Source organism: Entamoeba nuttalli (assembly GCF_000257125.1).
Source record: "Entamoeba nuttalli P19 unplaced genomic scaffold asmbl_2299, whole genome shotgun sequence".
Lineage (NCBI taxonomy): Eukaryota > Evosea > Mastigamoebida > Endamoebidae > Entamoeba > Entamoeba nuttalli.
In genome coordinates this window covers 1-17,889 of record NW_008575214.1, presented here as the reverse complement: position 1 = coordinate 17,889, position 17,889 = coordinate 1, and the positions used below count along the sequence as shown (strand labels likewise).

The window sequence follows — 17,889 nt, the reverse complement described above, 5'->3', positions numbered from 1 at the left end:
CACTAATATCTTTCTTATATTTTCTTTCAAATCCCTATTATAAATTGAATTATTAAAACAAGATATTGTTGTTTCAATGGATAGTAGAATTAAAAACATTTTATGTTATCTAATTAGGCTATATAACTTGTTAAACTCATATACTTTTAGTTCATTTTCTAAACTCCTTTTACAGTTGTTATATTATCATTTCTAACCAAAAGTAAAAGAAAATTTTTGATTTTTAGACTTATGAAATTGTTTGTTTTATAAAACAAAAATATTAACTAAAAATTGTTATATATTACTGAACTGATTATTCAGAGAAAATACTACTTGTGTCTTCATCAGTATCTTCATCTATTGACTCTTCTAATTCTTCATCCTCAGACCCCTCATTATTAGAATTATCCCTGTTGGTTCCATCTTCACTTATTTCGTCTTTATTCGTTCTTTCACAATTTGAATTAGTTGGATTAAAACTATTTGAACCAGAACTTTCATCTTCTGAGTTTAAGAAGTGATTTAATAGTTTAGAATTGAAAAACAAGTTTGATTTATCAAAGGTTTGTTCACTACTTTGGTCTTTATGACCATCCTTAACTTCATCTTTTGTTTTAAAATGATAAACATCATATTTAAATGGTTCTTCTCCAAAGTTGATAGTAAAGTCTTTGTAACTTCTTAAACTAATTGCAGGGTAAAAAGCATTTTCTTTAACAGGAATAAGAGGAAGACTAACCCCATTTATTGTAAAGAAAACAATATGATTTGAAACATCAAATCCACAACCAACTGTATCTCCTTGTCCATAAGGTTTTGCAAATGTCTTTCCTTTTGGATTGTTATAAAACATTTTACCATCATCTGAATGATATCCAATAGAATTTTCTTCCCAACCAATGAATTTATCCTATTTAATGACTCTTATTTTTATAGTTTAATTTAAGAATATAAACAAACTTTTTTATAATGTAACGGACAAAGTCCAATAGCAAAAGTATATTCAAATGGATTATCTATTTTATCAAATGTTACTTCAAAATAATAGATATTTGATTCAATAATAACACGTTCATTGTTTGGGTTTGTCATAACACCAACCATTTTTTCTGGACCAAAAGGGTATTGACCAATATGAGTGCACATATCCATATGTTTAGCACTTGTAGGAGAGTATTTTCTCCCAGATACAGTAAAAAATCTATTGTCACTTATATTAGAAACTAACTCTTGTGGATGTGCTTGTTTAATAAGTTTACGAATAAGGTAATGCCATCCTCGGTTTTCTAATTTTTTTTCAATCTCAATCTTCTCACCAAAAATACTTTTTAATCTTGATAATGACATTTGTTGAGGTATAAATTCTTCATAAGCTTCAACCATTTTTAGGTAATCTTCATTACTTAAGTTAGAAAGGATCATGTCTAAAGCACGTTCTGGTAACTGGAATAGATTTAACAATTTGTGTTGCATTTATAAAATTTAGTTTATTGATTTTCTTTTTTTAAGTTTTTATTCTTCTTTTATTTTTTTCTAAATTCCTCTTTTTTTTTTGAAGTTTACAAAATACTTTCTTTTCGATAAGATTAATTAATGTAATTGAAATGAAAGACTACACTAGTTAAGAGTTTATAAGATTGAAAAATATATGAAAAGAAATCAAAGTGAAGAACAAAAACAAAGTGAAGATTGTACAACCGAAAAAAAAACAGATTTAAAACAACAAATTAATTTGGTAGAAAAGAAATTAAAGATGATGGAACAAACACTTGAAATGGTTGAACTTCAAATGAATAGGGAAGTTCAGCTCTTGTATTTAATTCGAAATGAATTAGAACTTCATTTGTCCAAAAAATATTATGAAGAAGAACTTATTTGTTCAGATTCATTTGTTCAACCTGAATATCCAACCCAACCTCATGAAAAAAGAACAATTTTTTCACCTGTTATGTTTCCAATGGCTCCATCATTCCCACCAGTTATTTTTCCTTCTTATGAAGAAAAAGAAAAAACAGACAAACAACTTAATAGCGCCACTGAACGTTGCGTTGAAGAAATTTCGTTACCACCAATTACTTAGATTAATGATAATAAATAATGATAAATGAATAAAAAAAAAATGAAAATTAATTAAAAAAAGATTAAATGATTCATTTGGTTCATGCAAAAACAACAATCTACTCTGATTAAACAAAGTTTACCTATGATTTGTGGAATATTGCTTGATGCAACATTTTTTGTTCATAATAATAGAAAACTAAATGTTGAAGAAATAAGAGAATATGTAAATATAATAAATTCATTTATTCGAGTTTTAAAAGAAATTCATGATAATTCATCAATTTTTACAATTGTTTATGCTGGTAAAAGTGTATTTGTAAAAGAAAGTGATAGAGGAGAATTAACTACATCAATAGCAGAAGCAATAAAAGAAGTATTAAATGATAAATTTCTTGTCAATGAACCAAATCTATCATCAGCAATGTCATTAGCCCTCACCACAATTAATAAAGATGGTAAACTTCAACCAGACGTTCAGAAAAAAATAATTGTTGTATCAACTCCATTTGAAAGTTCACCAAAATTTATTCCTCTTATGAATTGTGTTTTTGCTGCTCAGAGAATTGTTTGTTAAATGGTTTTAATCATCATTTAATTACTTATTTAATAGAAAACAACCATTGATACAATTGTATTAAGTGTAATTGAAACAAGATGCACTTTTTGTCAACAAGCTTCATACTTAACAAATGGAATTTACAATACTGCTACACTTCAATCCCTCTTTCCAAGGCTATTAGTTTGTTTTATTCAAAAAGAAACTTTTTTCATTTCAATTAATTATTAGAGTAATAATACTTCTGATTGTGACACTGAAAAAATAATTCGAGTAACTGGAAATCAACAACCTGCAATTGATTGGAAGTTATGGTGTTTCCATTGTAAAAAACCATTAGACCATGGGTATGTATGTTCTTCTTGTTTTGGCATTTATTGTGAAAAACAAAAAGGTCGTTGTCCAACTTGTGGAGCATATTTTGAATAACTTTTTTCTTTAAAAATTTTGTTATTGTTTTTTATTTCCTATTTCAAAGTGTGTTATTTTAACATAATTGAATATATATGTCTAAGTAATCATTAATTTATTCACATTATAAATAATATTTTTTATTGCCTTTTTGTGTTGGTTATTACTTAACTTAATTGAATGGTTCTTTCTTTTTATTCTTTTTATTTGTAATTTCTTGAACTAAACTCTTTTATTTTTTTCAATGTATATTTCCAAAAATAAGAGTTTTTGCTTAACTTCTGCTTCTGTGATAGTTATATCCAAAAAAGATAAAAAGAAAACAATACACATTCCTGAAAAAAACAAAAAGGAAATGAAAAGATATAATAATTTATTTTTTAATATGACAAAAAAAAAACACAATTGAGAAAATAAACACATAAAATTATTATAAGAAGTAAGAAACATAATCCATAAATTAATTAAAGAAAAATGTATTAATGAAATATAAAGATAACAAACTTAATTAATGGATTTTTGTTTATAACCATTAAGAAAGAATGGATCTAATCAAAGTTTCTTCATAAAAATTGAAAAGAAAAAACTATGATAACAAGAAATGATTAAAGAAGGATTGAGATAAATAAAGGAGAGAATAAAATGAAAATACAGATGAACAGAATAGTAAACATCTAAAAATGGGTAAGAACTTAAAACCCAGAAATAATATGTTTTTTAAGAGATCATTCCAAGGAGTTAAAGAAATTGTTGGAGTTTCTAAAAAGACTGAAGATAATGAAGTAAATCAATTAAAAATTGACTTGCAAAATACTATTAAGAAATTAAAGAAAGCTAGTTCTTCATATTCAAAACTACCAGATGCAGGAAGATCATCAACTGTTTGTCATATGCAAGCAATGAAAGATGGAAAAGATTTATTAGGAGAAGGATGTTGTTGTCAAGAGTGTTATAGTATTTTTGAAGAAATAGATATGAAAGGTCATTTATATGGTATGAAAATTAAAGAGGAAGTAATTGAACCAATTCAAAGGCTTGTTGAGGCATGTACTATTATGGAAAAAAGGACTAAAACTTTAGGACAAAGAAGATTAGATATGGATGCAGCTCATGACAAATATGAGTCAATTGCTAAAAAAGCACCAGAAAAACAAAATGGGTTAGCTGAAGCAGAGACTCGATATAATGAAGCTAAAGACAATTATGATTATTTGAGAAATGAGATAGTTACTGACATAAACAAATGTATAGAACAAGTTAAAATACAATTTCCACAAATTTGTGTTAATTGTATGAAGAGTTACACAGACTATATTAATGAATTAAATGAAATTTGGACTAAAGTACCAAGTATTATTTCATCAATTCCTGAAGTAGATTTAAAACAAGAAATTCCAATCACACCAAATGAACAATCAATGATTGTTTTAGAAAATGTTCGTGCTAAGAAAAATAATGATCTAGGAGGATTTATTAATGATGATTTCACTTCTCAAACTAAACCAACAGAACCAACTACTCCAGTTATGACTACTCCTCAACCAACAAATCAATTTTCAACTGTAACAGCACTTTATGATTATACTGCTGTAGATGCAGGAGAGTTGTCTTTTAAAGAAGGAGATGTCATTACTGTATTAGAGAAGTCAGGTGATTGGTGGAGTGGAGAACTTAATGGAGTAAAAGGTATTTTCCCATCGAATTACGTTAATTAAACAAAAGAAAAGATAATTAACTATAATTATGGTTAATTTTAATTAAAAACTTTTTTAATGAAAAAATAAAAAATATAAAAAGAACTAAATGAAATAAAAAAGAAGTAATGATAACCACATCATGTCAATTCATTTATAGGCAAAAAGATATTTTACCACACACAATTCATATTACTCCATACCCTATTAATGAACAATCATCAATACAACCAAGTCAATGTAAATGTGGTTATTATGATAATATCTATAATACACATAATGGAAATTCATTTATTTGTTGTAATTGTGGAAGAATTAATGAAAATATAGAAAATATCCCAAAAACACAAGCAACTATTCATACAGAAATACAACATTCTTCTACTGAAAGGAAATTCATATTTTTAATATCATTACAATTAGAAATTGTTTCATGTCAAGAAATGATTAAAAAAACAATTAAACAAATTAGTTCAAAAGGATATAAAGTGGCATGTATCTTCTTTAATGAAAATTCAATTCATTACATTAAAAATGGAACAAGAATGAATATTAATATAATTCCTGGATTAAAAGAAATAACTGAATTACCATTTAATATTGAATCTTTATGGCTTACACCATCTATGGTTGATTCTATTTTATCAAATTTTAATGAAAATCTTCCTTTTATTGATTTAATTCATTTACATCAATGTCTTGATGGATGGTGTAAATGTATTCAATTAATTAATACAATTTGTACTCATGGAATAGAATTGGTTTCATTTATAAATACAAACGCTAAAGAACTTCCTTACCCAATCCAGTTATCTGTTCCTCTTCATGTAGTATTTCCTGATAAATATCAATCAGATATTTATCCAATTCTTCTTCATTATATTAGACTAAATGGTGGATCTCTTCATACATGGGATAGACATACATCACAAACATTTGATGACTCAATCAATTCATTAATAAATGATCTTGAAATGCCTAGAACGAATGGTGGGACATTAACAATATTATATCCATCTCAAATACAAATAATCAACTCAACATTTGAAAGAAGTTTTAATGATAAAACCTTTCCTAAAAAAAAAGTTATATTTTCATTAGCACCAACAACTCCAAAAAGTCATTCAAATATTTCTATTTATTTCAAAGAGAAATCAAAGTATAAAAAAACAGTATTATATATGCAGTTTATTTATAATGATTCATTGGATTATAATTCTCTTTCATTTAAATGTAGTTGTATAGAAACAATAAAATTTATAATGGTTAATACAGTTATAGAATATTATAATAGTTTGTCTATTGGAGCATCTATTCAATCATTATTTTATAATCTTCCAGACCCTTTAGAATTAAAAAAGAATTTAAAACGTTATTTAACAGTATTATCAACTCCTCATTATCAATTTTTAACTTTTTTAAAAATTTGTAATTATTTATTAACATCTCCATTATATTCTCGAGCTAATCCACAATTATCAGCATTATACCAACATCTTCTCTTTGACTTTGATCCATATTATTTATATTCCATTTATAATCCAATTATTTATATCTTTACTAATAATTATCAACAACCACAGGCAAGACATACTTTATTAAAAAAAGAAATAATTAAACAAATTGAAGCTTCTGCAATTGTTTTTCTTAATTTTGGAAGAGTTGTTATACTTACTGATGACCAAAATATTCATTGTGAAGGAAATCAAGTTGGAATATTAGTGAATTCATTAAAATATAATATACAATTTCCTCTTATTTTGAATGAATTAATCATTCCTTTTAATGGGAGTGAATTATTAGAATATTGTATGTTAGATGATAATGAATTAAATTCATTTAAAAACTTCATTAGTGAACTTAATCGATTTGTATTGAAATAAATTCATTTCTTCTTTCATTTTGTTTAATTAAAATATCATATATCTTTTACATATAATTTGAAATAACTAAAAATTGATTGAGTTAAACTTAAAAATGTATTGAATTTCTTTTTTAATCTTTCTTAGAAACTACCCATTCTGAATACAACAGATGTTTTAGCTCCTTCATTATAAACATCGTATCCAAATCCTTCATTTAAGAATGTATATTCAAATCCTTCTATTTTAATGTTTAATAATTGTTGTAAATTTAATACATCTGTTGGATCTTCTTTTAATAATTCAATACAATTCTTTATATTTTGTTCTTGTATTTTCTCAATGATAACTGAGAATTTTACAAAGCCATCTTCACTTGTTACTACTTTTACCATTACACGTGATCCTAAACATGAGTCTAATACTTCTTTTGGTATTTCTGGGAACATAAATGCTGTAGCTGCATTTTGAATCATTTCTATTTCATTAGATGGAATATCCATCCAAAATTCTGTATTATATGGTGGTTGATCCCCCATATCTCTACCAAATCGATGTACATAATCAACATGATTAGTTTCACACCATAATTTAATAATACCAACACTATCTATTTCTGATGGATCAGAAATATCTTGAATTACATCTAAACTATCTTGTTCTGCAATAATATTCCATCCAGCATCACATCCTCCTTTATCACTTAAAGATATCCAACTTTCAATTGCTAAAACTCCATTTCTTCCTGCTTCTGTTTTCATTTTTTCTATTTGTTCTTCTGGTGATCCAACTTGATTAAAAAATTCTATGACAGTTCTTAATTCTGATAATGGTGATGTACATCTTAAAAATATTTCTGTTCCAGTTGGATTAACTGATGCTGAAAGATGAGTAGGAGATCTTCTAGGAATATTATCATAGAATAATTGAACAAATTCTTGTGCATTTTCTCCAATCCATTCAAATGCTTGAACAAATGAAATAACATTTTGTAATGTTATATCTTCTCCATCATCATAATCAGATGTTGAACTTGAACTATTTTCTTTTTTATTATTTTCATCTATAATAACATTCATTTGTTTCATCTTTTCTTGTTCTTCTAATTCTTTTTTCTTTCTTTCTTCTTCTTCTAATTGTTGTTGAAGTTCTTGTTGTTTAAGTAATTCTTCTTGTTGTCTTATCATTTCTTGTTGATCTCGAATTTTTTGTTCTTCTTCTTTTTGTTGTTCTTCCATTTGTCTTTGAATTTCTTCTTCAATACGTTTCTTTTCTTCTTCTTGTTGAATTCTCATATATTCTTCTTGTTGTTGTCTAAATTTTTCCATTCTTTTCTCTTCTTCTACACGACGAATATCCTCCAATTCTTGTTGGACTTGCATTTTATTTTCTTCATTCCCATTTTGTAAAGAAGTGTTGTCACAACTTGATTGTGTTTGTGTAATACTTCCATGTGAAATAGTTGGTCGAGTAACAACCCAACCAGCTTTTTTCTGTGGTTTTGGTGCTTGAGTTTGAGGTTTATCCAAGAGAGGAGACTGAGTAGATTTTTCTTGTGAAGAAGAAATTATTTGATTATTTTGTTGAAGATTTGATTGTTGAATAGAAGTATTAGACTGAATAGAATTATTTAAGTTTTGTGTAGGACTTAAAGAACTTGGTTGAGAACCACCAACATTAATTGGAGCCAATTGAATTTCTTCCACTTTTTGAACAACAGAAGTAGTTTTAGGAAGATTAAGTTGTTGTTGGGCATGAATAGCATCGAAAATTCTTTTTAAAAATTCTCTTAAATACACTTCATTATCAACACAAAATATAAATTTTCTTGTTCCTTTTTGATTTCTAGAATCTATACTAAAGAAAAATTTTTTACCAGGTACATTCATTCCAGTTTCTTCTTGAATTGTAGTTTGAGGTGTTAGTTCAATATATCCTTGTGCACTTGTTGAATTTTTAGCTTTAAAATACCAAAGTCTTGTTGGTTTTAATACAAACCATCTCTTTTTCCAATTTTTTACAGAACCTCCTTGTTTTTTTGCCCATGCCTCAAATATTGATGGTTGGAGTTGCATAACTGAAACATTTAATTCTTCATTTTCTGCCATTCTTCTCTTAAATTTACCTCTTTTTATTTTTTAGTTCAATTTTCCTAATTATTTTTATATTTCGATCTTCTTTTCATTTTAACTTTTTATTATTTTTTTTTTCTTCTTTCTTTTTTTATTTTTATTTTTTTTATTTTTTACTCCAATCCAAATATCTTTCTATTTGATGAATTTCCATTCATTGATTACTCTTTCACTCACCAATCTATTTTTTTATAAATATAATTTCCAATAATGAAAGTGACTTTTTAGTCATAATACTTAAATTCTTTTGAATAAAGATTTTTTTGGAATTTCAGAAAATTCACATTTCTATAAAAAAAGGAAAATTGATGATACTAATCAGATACATAAAAAAGAACCAAATGAATGTTAAATATCTAAAAACTTTAAATTACTAAATAATTTAAACAAAATCAAAAAAATGACTGAAAGAAAAATTGAGTTTACTACCAATAAAATAGTATTTCATGTATTATTTACATTAAAACAAGGATTAACAGGATTTATTGATGAATTAATAGTAGAAATGAAAGCTGAAAATAAGGTATTAAGGAGTGATGGATATTATTCAAATTCGATTAAAATATTTTCTGAACCTGATGGAATAAAGTCAATAGGTTCAATCCTTTCTATTGAACCAATTGAAACAAATTATAAAGTTAATTTCACTTTAGGAAAAGGTATTAAAGAAATAATTCTTATAGAAGGAAATACTTTGAGCAATAAAACTAAAGCAACACTCATAGAAGAATATAACAAAAAATTAGAAAATGTTATGAACCAAATTTGTGAATTAAGACAAATGATATTGAAACTAAGTGAAAAAAAACTTCTACAAAACGAAATAAAGAAAATAGGAAATGATGATTTAATAATTAATGACTTAATATCTCGAATTATTCAATGTGAAGAAAATATTAAAACTAATGAACAGACAAACTCTTTTATAAAAGAAAAATTTATATTAATTGAAAAAAGAATAAATGAAATTGAAAATAAAATTCATTTAGTACTTAACGTTACAAATAATTCAAATGAAAATGAAAAAAATTTAAATGATATGTTTAAAAAAAGACTAAATGAATGTATCTTAAAAACTAATAATTGTGCTAATGAATTAATTGATGTAAAAAAGAAAGTTTCAATTTCTATTATGGATAATGATGAAAAATATACAAAAATTTTAGAAGAGATTTCTATATTAAAGAATAAATCAACTCAAACAGAAATTTCATTATTAGATATTAATAAAAAATTAAATTCCCTTTTATCACCAAAAACTCAAATAACAAAATCTAAAACAGAACCAACTGTAATTAATTATAAAGATTGTATCTTATCATCTCAAGTAGAAAAAGCAGATACTCAAATTCCTAAATTAGATCCTCATTTATCAAATAATAATTATTTACAATCTCAACAAAAAACCCCTCGTCTAGAATCAGAAAGTAAGAAAAAAAAAGGTGAACATAAAACAGAACCATTATTATTTGTTTTATCTTCTCCAAAAGACCAACAACATAAAACAAAATCAAAAAGTAGTCTTTCAAGTAAACCAACAGTTCCAATTGTAGTAACTCCTCCATTAGAAGAAAAAGAAAAATTGTCCAAAGGAAAAAAGTCATTAGAAACTCATTCAGAGCCTAGTCTTAACGCATCAAAAGAACCAGAACCAAAAAGAAAACAATTACATAAAATAAAAAAATCAAGTTCAAAAACAATGAAAACATCCATACAAAATACAGGAAATGATGATATTAAAAAAACAATAGAAACAAACCCTGGTGTATTAAATAAAATAACAAGTGTTTATAAAGAAACATCAAAAAGTAAAACAAAAGGAAGTGGAACATTAAAAATAAGACCAAAAGCATCAGTTATAGACCCAGATAATCTTAAAGAAAATTTTGAAAGAAAACAAGCAATAAAAGAAAAAGAAATTATTCAAAGTAAAAGTCAGAATGATTTAATTTTTAAAGAATTAAAAGAAGGAGAAGTTATGCATATTATTTGTAATGAAGATAATCCTGAACAACAACAAATAATAAAATGGCTTATTAACACTGTAAAGACTAATGATTTTTGGGAAGTTTTTGATGAACAAGAACCAAAAGGAATTATTATTGTTTGTACAAATAAAGAAGAAGGATTAGAAATGAAAATGCGAGTAAGAAAATTATTTGGAGATATCCCAATTCAATTAATTGGGTTAGAAGGTGAAACAGCAAGTGTAGAAGGTTTTATTAAAATACATTTTCATAATGGAGAAGTAACAGATGAAAATGGACATATTCTTCAAGAATTTAAGAAATGGAATTAAACAGTAAATTGAAAAAACATTTGTTTTAAGAAATAGATGAAAGGGAATTGTATTATTCCTCAATGTTTTCACTAAACTCATCAACAACTCTTTGATAATCATCATCCTTTTTAGAAGCTGCAGATGAAGAAGAGCCATTACCTACTTTAAATGTAATAATGAAATATACAGCCATCCCAATAAATGAAACACACATGACTGAAGCAAGAGTTCCAAGAATTAATGTCATAATAATAAATCCATTATATGGAAAATATAACTTAGCATAACATGGTGCTTGTACTTCTCCTGGAATTGGATAATATGCACAATCATTTTGAGAATATGCCTTCCATCCACAACATCTATATGCAACTTCAGTAAATGCTTTTTGATTAGAATTCAAACCATTCCAAAAATGAGTTAAACTCCAATCAGGAAATGCAACTCCAATAAAACTTGTTACTGTAGTACCAAGAAAAAGAATAGTAACTACAACACATCCTCCAATATACTATTTATTTTATTAATAATTATTTTTATTATCTTAAAAATAATAAAACAAACAATATATATGAATATTTTCTTTAATTGGAATCCACTATATATTCCAATTAATGATGTAATTAATGCCACTGATGAACCACAAATACTAAATGAAAGAATCCATTTTATTCCACTTGGAATAAAATGCATTGAATTCTTTAATAATACAAATAATACAACTGAGATTAATAATCCTACAGTCCCAAGTGTCTAAATTTATAAGTCCATTTCTAATTTCTTTTTTTAAATATTAACAAACAAATAAGAAAATACTAGTTGTTGAAAATGCACGTTTGGTTGATGGCATTTTTTCTTTGAAATAATTATTTTATAGTTCTAATTATTTTTTTCATTTTTTATTTTCTTTCTTTTTTGTTTTTTCAAAAACATAATTTCTAATTTTAGATAATAATAATATTATTATTATTTGAAGCTTTCTTCTTTTTATTGAATTATTAATGGATAATATTTATATGAATATATGAAATACCAAAATCAAAAGATAGATATTTATTCATTAAAATGAATAACATAATTACTTAATAAATAACAATTGTGATTTTTATAAGTCTACATTGTCCCAAATAATCATTTAAACATCTCTAAAAAATATTTAAAAACAAATTTATTATGAGATTATTACTATTTTATTATTGTTATTTACGAGGCATTAAGAGAAATACTTTTGATATGAAATCCATTTACTTTTTTATTTATAAGTTTAACCAACAAATTTTAAATAACAAAGATGATGAAAATTATATAACAAATACTTTTTTTTCAATTTTTCATTAAACAAGCTACTTATAAAAAAATGTGTAAATAACAATTATTTATTAACAAAGAATAAATGTCTTAGTTAAAACGTTAATAATAAGATAATTTAGATACAAAATATCGGTGATTAAAATTATAAAAACAAAGTAATTCTATTTATTTACAAAAACAAATAGAACTAAAAAAAAATAATTTAATTTGACAATAAAAGATGGATATTATCAAATTATTATTTATAATTATAATAGTACATATTGTCATTCTTAGTATTGGATGTACGTTTGCTTTTAATTTAATGGTAGGTATATTTGTGTTAACAATCCCAACTTCTCTTCTTTCTTTTCTTTATGTTCAGTATAAACCTCAATTAGATGAATTTTCAAAACCAACACTTCCATTTCAAAATAAGAAATCACTTGATTAAAATAATAGATATTATTCTTTTCTAATACTACCAGGTTCTTTAAGTTTATTTTTTTTTAAACATTAATTTTCAATTATACAGAACTAGTAAGACTTTCTAATGACTGAAGAGTATCCACTTGGCTTTGAAGAGCTTCAAAAAATAATTTAACTTTTTGACAATCATCTAATAGTCTTTGTCTATCATTTTCATTTCCTAAATTAATATCATTCATTTGTTGTTCTGTTTCTTTCATAAATAGTTCTAACTGGTTTAATTCCTTTTCTAAGTCAATAACCTGAGACTCTTTTCTTTTTAAACGAAGAATTTCGCTAGCTTGTTGTGCGACAATAGCACGTGTGTGTTCAAGTTCAGTTTGTGTATCAATTAATTTTATTTGATATTCAAAAGGATCAATTGGCTTAGATTGGTTTGCAGTCATTTGACTATATAAATAATAAGTTCAGTTCTTCTTTTAACCAATTAAACTTTTATTTAAATTTTTGATTCTTTAAAACCAAACCAAAAAGAGATTTTGAATCAACAAAATTCATAAGATCATTTAGTATCAACAATTTCTATTTCTGTTGCATCATCTTTTGATGCAACAGACTTTCTTGAAAAATTAATTGCTGCAGTTATTGCTATGTTGTTAATTACTTTAAATAATAATTTGATTTTTATTGTAACAAACGAGTTCGACATATTGGACATTGGTGTGTTCTTTCTTTAACTTCTTCATAACATCCAGCACACATAGTAATATGTCTACATGGTAATAATAAAATTTCTCGTGGGTCTGTTGTACAAATAACACAAAGATTATCAGTACCAGTAACATCATCACTATCAACACCAAATACATCAAATGAGTTATATGTAACATCACCAATATGAAATTGTTGACTAGAAATTTTTGGTACTTCACTAGTTAATAAAATAGTTACAGAGATAGAATCAATCAAAATATATTCAGTAAGTGGAATATTAGCATTTACTGATTTTGTAATGTCAATAGTTAATGCTAAAATATTACTTATATTTGGAATTGACACTTCTTGTTGCATTTGAGCTGGTAATTCTTTTGTTTCTAAAATTTTTTTTTGACCTTCAACCATTGTATATGCTTCAAGATGTGCTTCTATAGCACAATCAATTAAAAAATGAAGAAAACCATTACTAACATGTAATGTCATTTTATCAATACAATATAACACAACGTGTTTAATTTGTGCATTAACTAATGGAACATCTGGCTGAATTTCTTCCATTTCTGTAGGAGGGGTATTAGGTATTTGTTCTTCAAAAGGAATTGACTGAGTGATTCCCATGTTTCACAAGCAATTTGGACTATTTAATAATATTTTAAGATATTTAATCTAAAACAATAATTCTTTTTTTTTTAATTAATTAAACATTTGAGTGAATATAACAAAAAAAAAATGAAGTGAAAAGAGATAAATGTAGATCATATGACTTCGCAAAAGATACCTCTTGATTTTATTAAAAGTATGTTAAGTGCAAATGGATTCGAAGAAATGAGTGATGAAATGATTAATTTAATTTCAGAAGAAGCAGAAAATTCAATTAGTGAATTATTCAATGTTTGCTTACATAATTATTTTATAGTAATGATTTTAATAAAGTGTATCACTAACAAATGAATAGGAAGCTACTAAATTTATGAGACATTCTAAACGTAAAATATTAACAATTCAAGACATTAATTCTGCATTAAAATTAAAGAAACTCGAACCATACTATGGATATAATCCATCAATTCCATTATATTATCAAAGACTTCCTTCTAATCATGAAATGTTTGTACGACAAGAACAAAGTATTGGATTAAATGAAGCTGTTCATTGTCAATTTTTCCCAGATATTCCACGTGATATTAATGTTGGATGTCATTGGTTAACTGTAGAAGGAGTTCAACCATTAATTCCTCAAAATCCATCAGTTGTTGTTCAAGAAAAACAAAAACAAGAAGAAACTATTGAAACAAAACCAATAATTCAACATTCATTAAGTAAAGAATTACAAATGTATTATGACATGGTAGTAGAAATTCTTAACACTAATAATAAAGAAAAAATTGATGAATGTTTAGATAGTGTAAGAACAGATTCTGGATTGCAACAACTAACACCATATTTTATTAGATACATTTCAAATCATACATTGGCTAATCTTGGTTCATTAGAAATATTAGCTAATATGTTGTCTTTAGTAAATGCTATGAGAGAAAATCAAAACATTAATCTTGAACCTTATTTACATCAATTATTCCCAGTTATTTTAACTTTAGTTGTAACAAAACAAATTGGCACAAATTCTTATGATAATCATTGGAATATTCGTGTTCAAGCTGCTGCTATTGTAAAAAAATTACGTGACCGTTATTCAGAAAAATATGGTCGTCTTCATGCTCGTTTACTTCAAACATATTTACAAGCTATTACTGATGCAACAAAACCTTTAACAACTCAATATGGGGGAATTGTTGGTATTACTGCAATGGGACCACGTGCTGTCTATCATTTATTAGTTCCAGCAATGAAATCATTAAAAGAGAGATATCTTGGAAGTAGTAATGAGTGTAAAATGTGTTTACAAGCACTTTTTGATGCTGCATTTATGCTTGCTGAAAAAATGAAAGAAATGATGATGGATTCAAAACAAAACGTTTGTGATGAACTTCGAGATAAAAAGAAAGAATTAGTTGCTGATGAATTTAATATTGATGAGACATTTAAAACACTTCATGAAATATTTGGGGATGTAATAGTACCAACAAGTTTAGTAGATCCAGATATAAAAAATATTACTCTGTAATACATTTTCTGAATTTAATTGATTTATTAATTAAAATAACATTTTTTAACTATTTTTTTTTTATTTGTTATTAAAAAAAATAAATTTAAAAAAACTATAAAATAATATTTATGTTATTCAATAGAAATTATAAATTTTGTTTTTAATGTCATTCCTCTTCTTTTTTTGTTTATTGAAGCAATTTCATAAAACTTCAATAAACAAAAAAAAAGAGATAAAAGAACTATAATTTTAGTTATTCAAAATTAAAGATGAATGAAATAACAATAAAAGTGATATTACTTTTTTCTATTTACACTTATGCACAACAAACATTTTGTCCATCACTAATTCATTCAATAAATTATTCAGAATATTTTAATGAACTACAAGAAATACAAGAACATAATATTAAAATACAAAATATTAATGAAGATCTTTTAAATAATACAAATGACAATGATGATGATCAATTTAATTTAGAATTACCTGATGAAATATTGTGGGAAAATTTTTGTAAATATTTTAATAAAAGTTATTCGACTACAACAGAAATTAATTATAGAAAAAATATTTTTATGGTTTGTAAATTGTTTTATATTCAAATATTCATTAAACTGATATTCATAATATCAAATAGGAACAAATTAAAATATATAGATATTTTAATTCATTATCTTCTTCTAAAATTACTGCTGTATTTGGTATAACTATATTAAGTGATAAAAGCCTTTCTGAAATTGGTTGTTCAAATCCAAAGTCTTTAAAAAATTCATCAATAATCTTCCCACCTCCAATTCTTCCTCAAATAACTGATCCTCCTGCATCTTTTTCAAGATGTGGAAAATACACATTAAATAATTCTAATTCAATGAAAACTGATGATTTTTGTACTGATATTTATTGGTCAGGTTGTGATGGTTGTTATGCATTTGCAGCAAAAGAAATTGCATTTATTTCTTATAAAAATCAAACATTAAAAAATGCATCAATTAATACAAATTTATATTTTGATTGTTCACCAGAAGCTAAAGGATGTTGTGGAGGAGATACTGAAGAAATATTAAAAGATTTTCCTTATGTATATTTTCAGAATGAAAGTTCTAATTTAGAACCATCACAATATCTTTCATGTAAACATGAAAAATGTTTTCTTCAACATCCTAATGGATTAGTAAAAAATATTATTGAGTTTGGCTCAATTAATAAACCAGAACAATTTAAATCATTATTATTAGTATATGGTCCATTTGTTTCTTCTATAAAATTATTTAATGGAATTCAAGGATATAAATATGGAATTTTAGATATAGAACATTGTAAAAATGAATCAATTATTGCTTCTCATTCTATTGTTGTTGTTGGTTATGGTACTCAAAATAATTCTAGTTATCTTATTATAAAAAATTGGTGGAACGGTTGGGGAGAAGATAACAAAGGTTATATGAAAATTTCAATGACTAATTCGTGTGGAATTGGAACTCAACCAGAAGGAAAACAACCAACAAATTATATTATTCAATTTTATTATTGTGAAGGAGATTCTTATTGTATTGATTGTGATAAAGAAACTGGTAAATGTCTTGAATGTAGTTATTTATCCAGATTAGACAAAAATGGAATGTGTACAAGAGAATGTCCTGATGATTGTTTAACTTGTGATAAAGCTCTTGAAGAATGTTTTTCTTGTAAAAATAATGCAATATTACAAGATGGTAAATGTGTAATAAAATGTCCAAAATATTGTAAAACGTGTGAACGAGAAACTCTTGAATGTACTTCATGTCAACCTTCATATATATTAAATGGGACTGAATGTATATACAACTGTACGGATGATTGTGAGATTTGTGATCCATATAATGAAACTTGTATTAAATGTAAAGATAAGTCTGAACTTCTTAATGGATATTGTAATGTATTATGTCCTGTTGGATGTAAGACATGTGATAGAGAATCACAACGATGTTATTCATGTAAAAGGTTCTATCGACTAAATCAATATTCTTGTGTAAGTACTTGTAAAGATAAATGTATTGATTGTGATAGTTCAAATACTTTTTGTGAATTATGCGAAGTTGGTTATACTCTATTAAATGGGGAGTGTTATTCATCAGTATGTAAAAAAAATTGTCGTTTTTGTAATATTACAACTCCAAATTGTGTTGAATGTTTTCTTCCTTATTTCAGTTACAATGGAGATTGCCAAATCAATTCATTTTTAGCATTAATATTTCTTTATATATTTATCACATTGTCATTATTATTAAATGCATTATTATAATTATACATATTAATTTATTTTTTTTTATTCTTTCTTCTCTCTTTTTATTTTATCTACTACACATACTTTTTAATAATTCAGTGATT

General features: G+C 25.3%; 12 protein-coding genes across 12 annotated transcripts; 7 read left to right on the top strand and 5 right to left on the bottom strand.

The window, feature by feature from the left end:
* Positions 1–295: 295 nt before the first annotated feature.
* ENU1_017710 (SPRY domain containing protein) lies at positions 296–1,455 on the bottom strand (the record flags this gene model as incomplete). Its single annotated transcript, XM_008856895.1, has 2 exons — positions 296–892; positions 943–1,455. 2 exons carry the CDS (start codon positions 1,453–1,455, stop codon positions 296–298), a joined length of 1,110 nt encoding a protein of 369 aa, XP_008855117.1.
* Positions 1,456–1,630: 175 nt separating this feature from the next.
* ENU1_017700 (hypothetical protein) lies at positions 1,631–2,062 on the top strand (the record flags this gene model as incomplete). Its single annotated transcript, XM_008856894.1, has 1 exon — positions 1,631–2,062. The coding sequence occupies one exon, from the start codon at positions 1,631–1,633 to the stop codon at positions 2,060–2,062; it is 432 nt and encodes a 143-aa protein (XP_008855116.1).
* An 81-nt stretch (positions 2,063–2,143) lies between these two features.
* Positions 2,144–3,028, top strand: ENU1_017690 (hypothetical protein; the record flags this gene model as incomplete). Its single annotated transcript, XM_008856893.1, has 3 exons — positions 2,144–2,608; positions 2,654–2,782; positions 2,831–3,028. 3 exons carry the CDS (start codon positions 2,144–2,146, stop codon positions 3,026–3,028), a joined length of 792 nt encoding a protein of 263 aa, XP_008855115.1.
* Positions 3,029–3,720: 692 nt separating this feature from the next.
* Positions 3,721–4,725, top strand: ENU1_017680 (BAR/SH3 domain containing protein; the record flags this gene model as incomplete). The annotated part of the gene is made up of 1 exon (XM_008856892.1): positions 3,721–4,725. The coding sequence occupies one exon, from the start codon at positions 3,721–3,723 to the stop codon at positions 4,723–4,725; it is 1,005 nt and encodes a 334-aa protein (XP_008855114.1).
* Positions 4,726–4,832: 107 nt separating this feature from the next.
* ENU1_017670 (hypothetical protein) lies at positions 4,833–6,587 on the top strand (the record flags this gene model as incomplete). Its single annotated transcript, XM_008856891.1, has 1 exon — positions 4,833–6,587. The coding sequence occupies one exon, from the start codon at positions 4,833–4,835 to the stop codon at positions 6,585–6,587; it is 1,755 nt and encodes a 584-aa protein (XP_008855113.1).
* A 122-nt stretch (positions 6,588–6,709) lies between these two features.
* On the bottom strand, positions 6,710–8,674 carry ENU1_017660 (hypothetical protein; the record flags this gene model as incomplete). Its single annotated transcript, XM_008856890.1, has 1 exon — positions 6,710–8,674. The coding sequence occupies one exon, from the start codon at positions 8,672–8,674 to the stop codon at positions 6,710–6,712; it is 1,965 nt and encodes a 654-aa protein (XP_008855112.1).
* A 424-nt stretch (positions 8,675–9,098) lies between these two features.
* On the top strand, positions 9,099–10,997 carry ENU1_017650 (early endsome antigen 1, putative; the record flags this gene model as incomplete). Its single annotated transcript, XM_008856889.1, has 1 exon — positions 9,099–10,997. One exon carries the CDS (start codon positions 9,099–9,101, stop codon positions 10,995–10,997), a length of 1,899 nt encoding a protein of 632 aa, XP_008855111.1.
* Positions 10,998–11,049: 52 nt separating this feature from the next.
* ENU1_017640 (hypothetical protein) lies at positions 11,050–11,829 on the bottom strand (the record flags this gene model as incomplete). Its single annotated transcript, XM_008856888.1, has 3 exons — positions 11,050–11,490; positions 11,544–11,732; positions 11,782–11,829. 3 exons carry the CDS (start codon positions 11,827–11,829, stop codon positions 11,050–11,052), a joined length of 678 nt encoding a protein of 225 aa, XP_008855110.1.
* Positions 11,830–12,796: 967 nt separating this feature from the next.
* Positions 12,797–13,144, bottom strand: ENU1_017630 (hypothetical protein; the record flags this gene model as incomplete). Its single annotated transcript, XM_008856887.1, has 1 exon — positions 12,797–13,144. The coding sequence occupies one exon, from the start codon at positions 13,142–13,144 to the stop codon at positions 12,797–12,799; it is 348 nt and encodes a 115-aa protein (XP_008855109.1).
* A 116-nt stretch (positions 13,145–13,260) lies between these two features.
* On the bottom strand, positions 13,261–14,033 carry ENU1_017620 (hypothetical protein; the record flags this gene model as incomplete). The annotated part of the gene is made up of 2 exons (XM_008856886.1): positions 13,261–13,346; positions 13,397–14,033. 2 exons carry the CDS (start codon positions 14,031–14,033, stop codon positions 13,261–13,263), a joined length of 723 nt encoding a protein of 240 aa, XP_008855108.1.
* Positions 14,034–14,174: 141 nt separating this feature from the next.
* On the top strand, positions 14,175–15,540 carry ENU1_017610 (TFIID subunit, putative; the record flags this gene model as incomplete). The annotated part of the gene is made up of 2 exons (XM_008856885.1): positions 14,175–14,306; positions 14,371–15,540. 2 exons carry the CDS (start codon positions 14,175–14,177, stop codon positions 15,538–15,540), a joined length of 1,302 nt encoding a protein of 433 aa, XP_008855107.1.
* Positions 15,541–15,791: 251 nt separating this feature from the next.
* ENU1_017600 (cysteine protease, putative) lies at positions 15,792–17,803 on the top strand (the record flags this gene model as incomplete). The annotated part of the gene is made up of 2 exons (XM_008856884.1): positions 15,792–16,100; positions 16,160–17,803. The coding sequence occupies 2 exons, from the start codon at positions 15,792–15,794 to the stop codon at positions 17,801–17,803; spliced, it is 1,953 nt and encodes a 650-aa protein (XP_008855106.1).
* Positions 17,804–17,889: the final 86 nt, after the last annotated feature.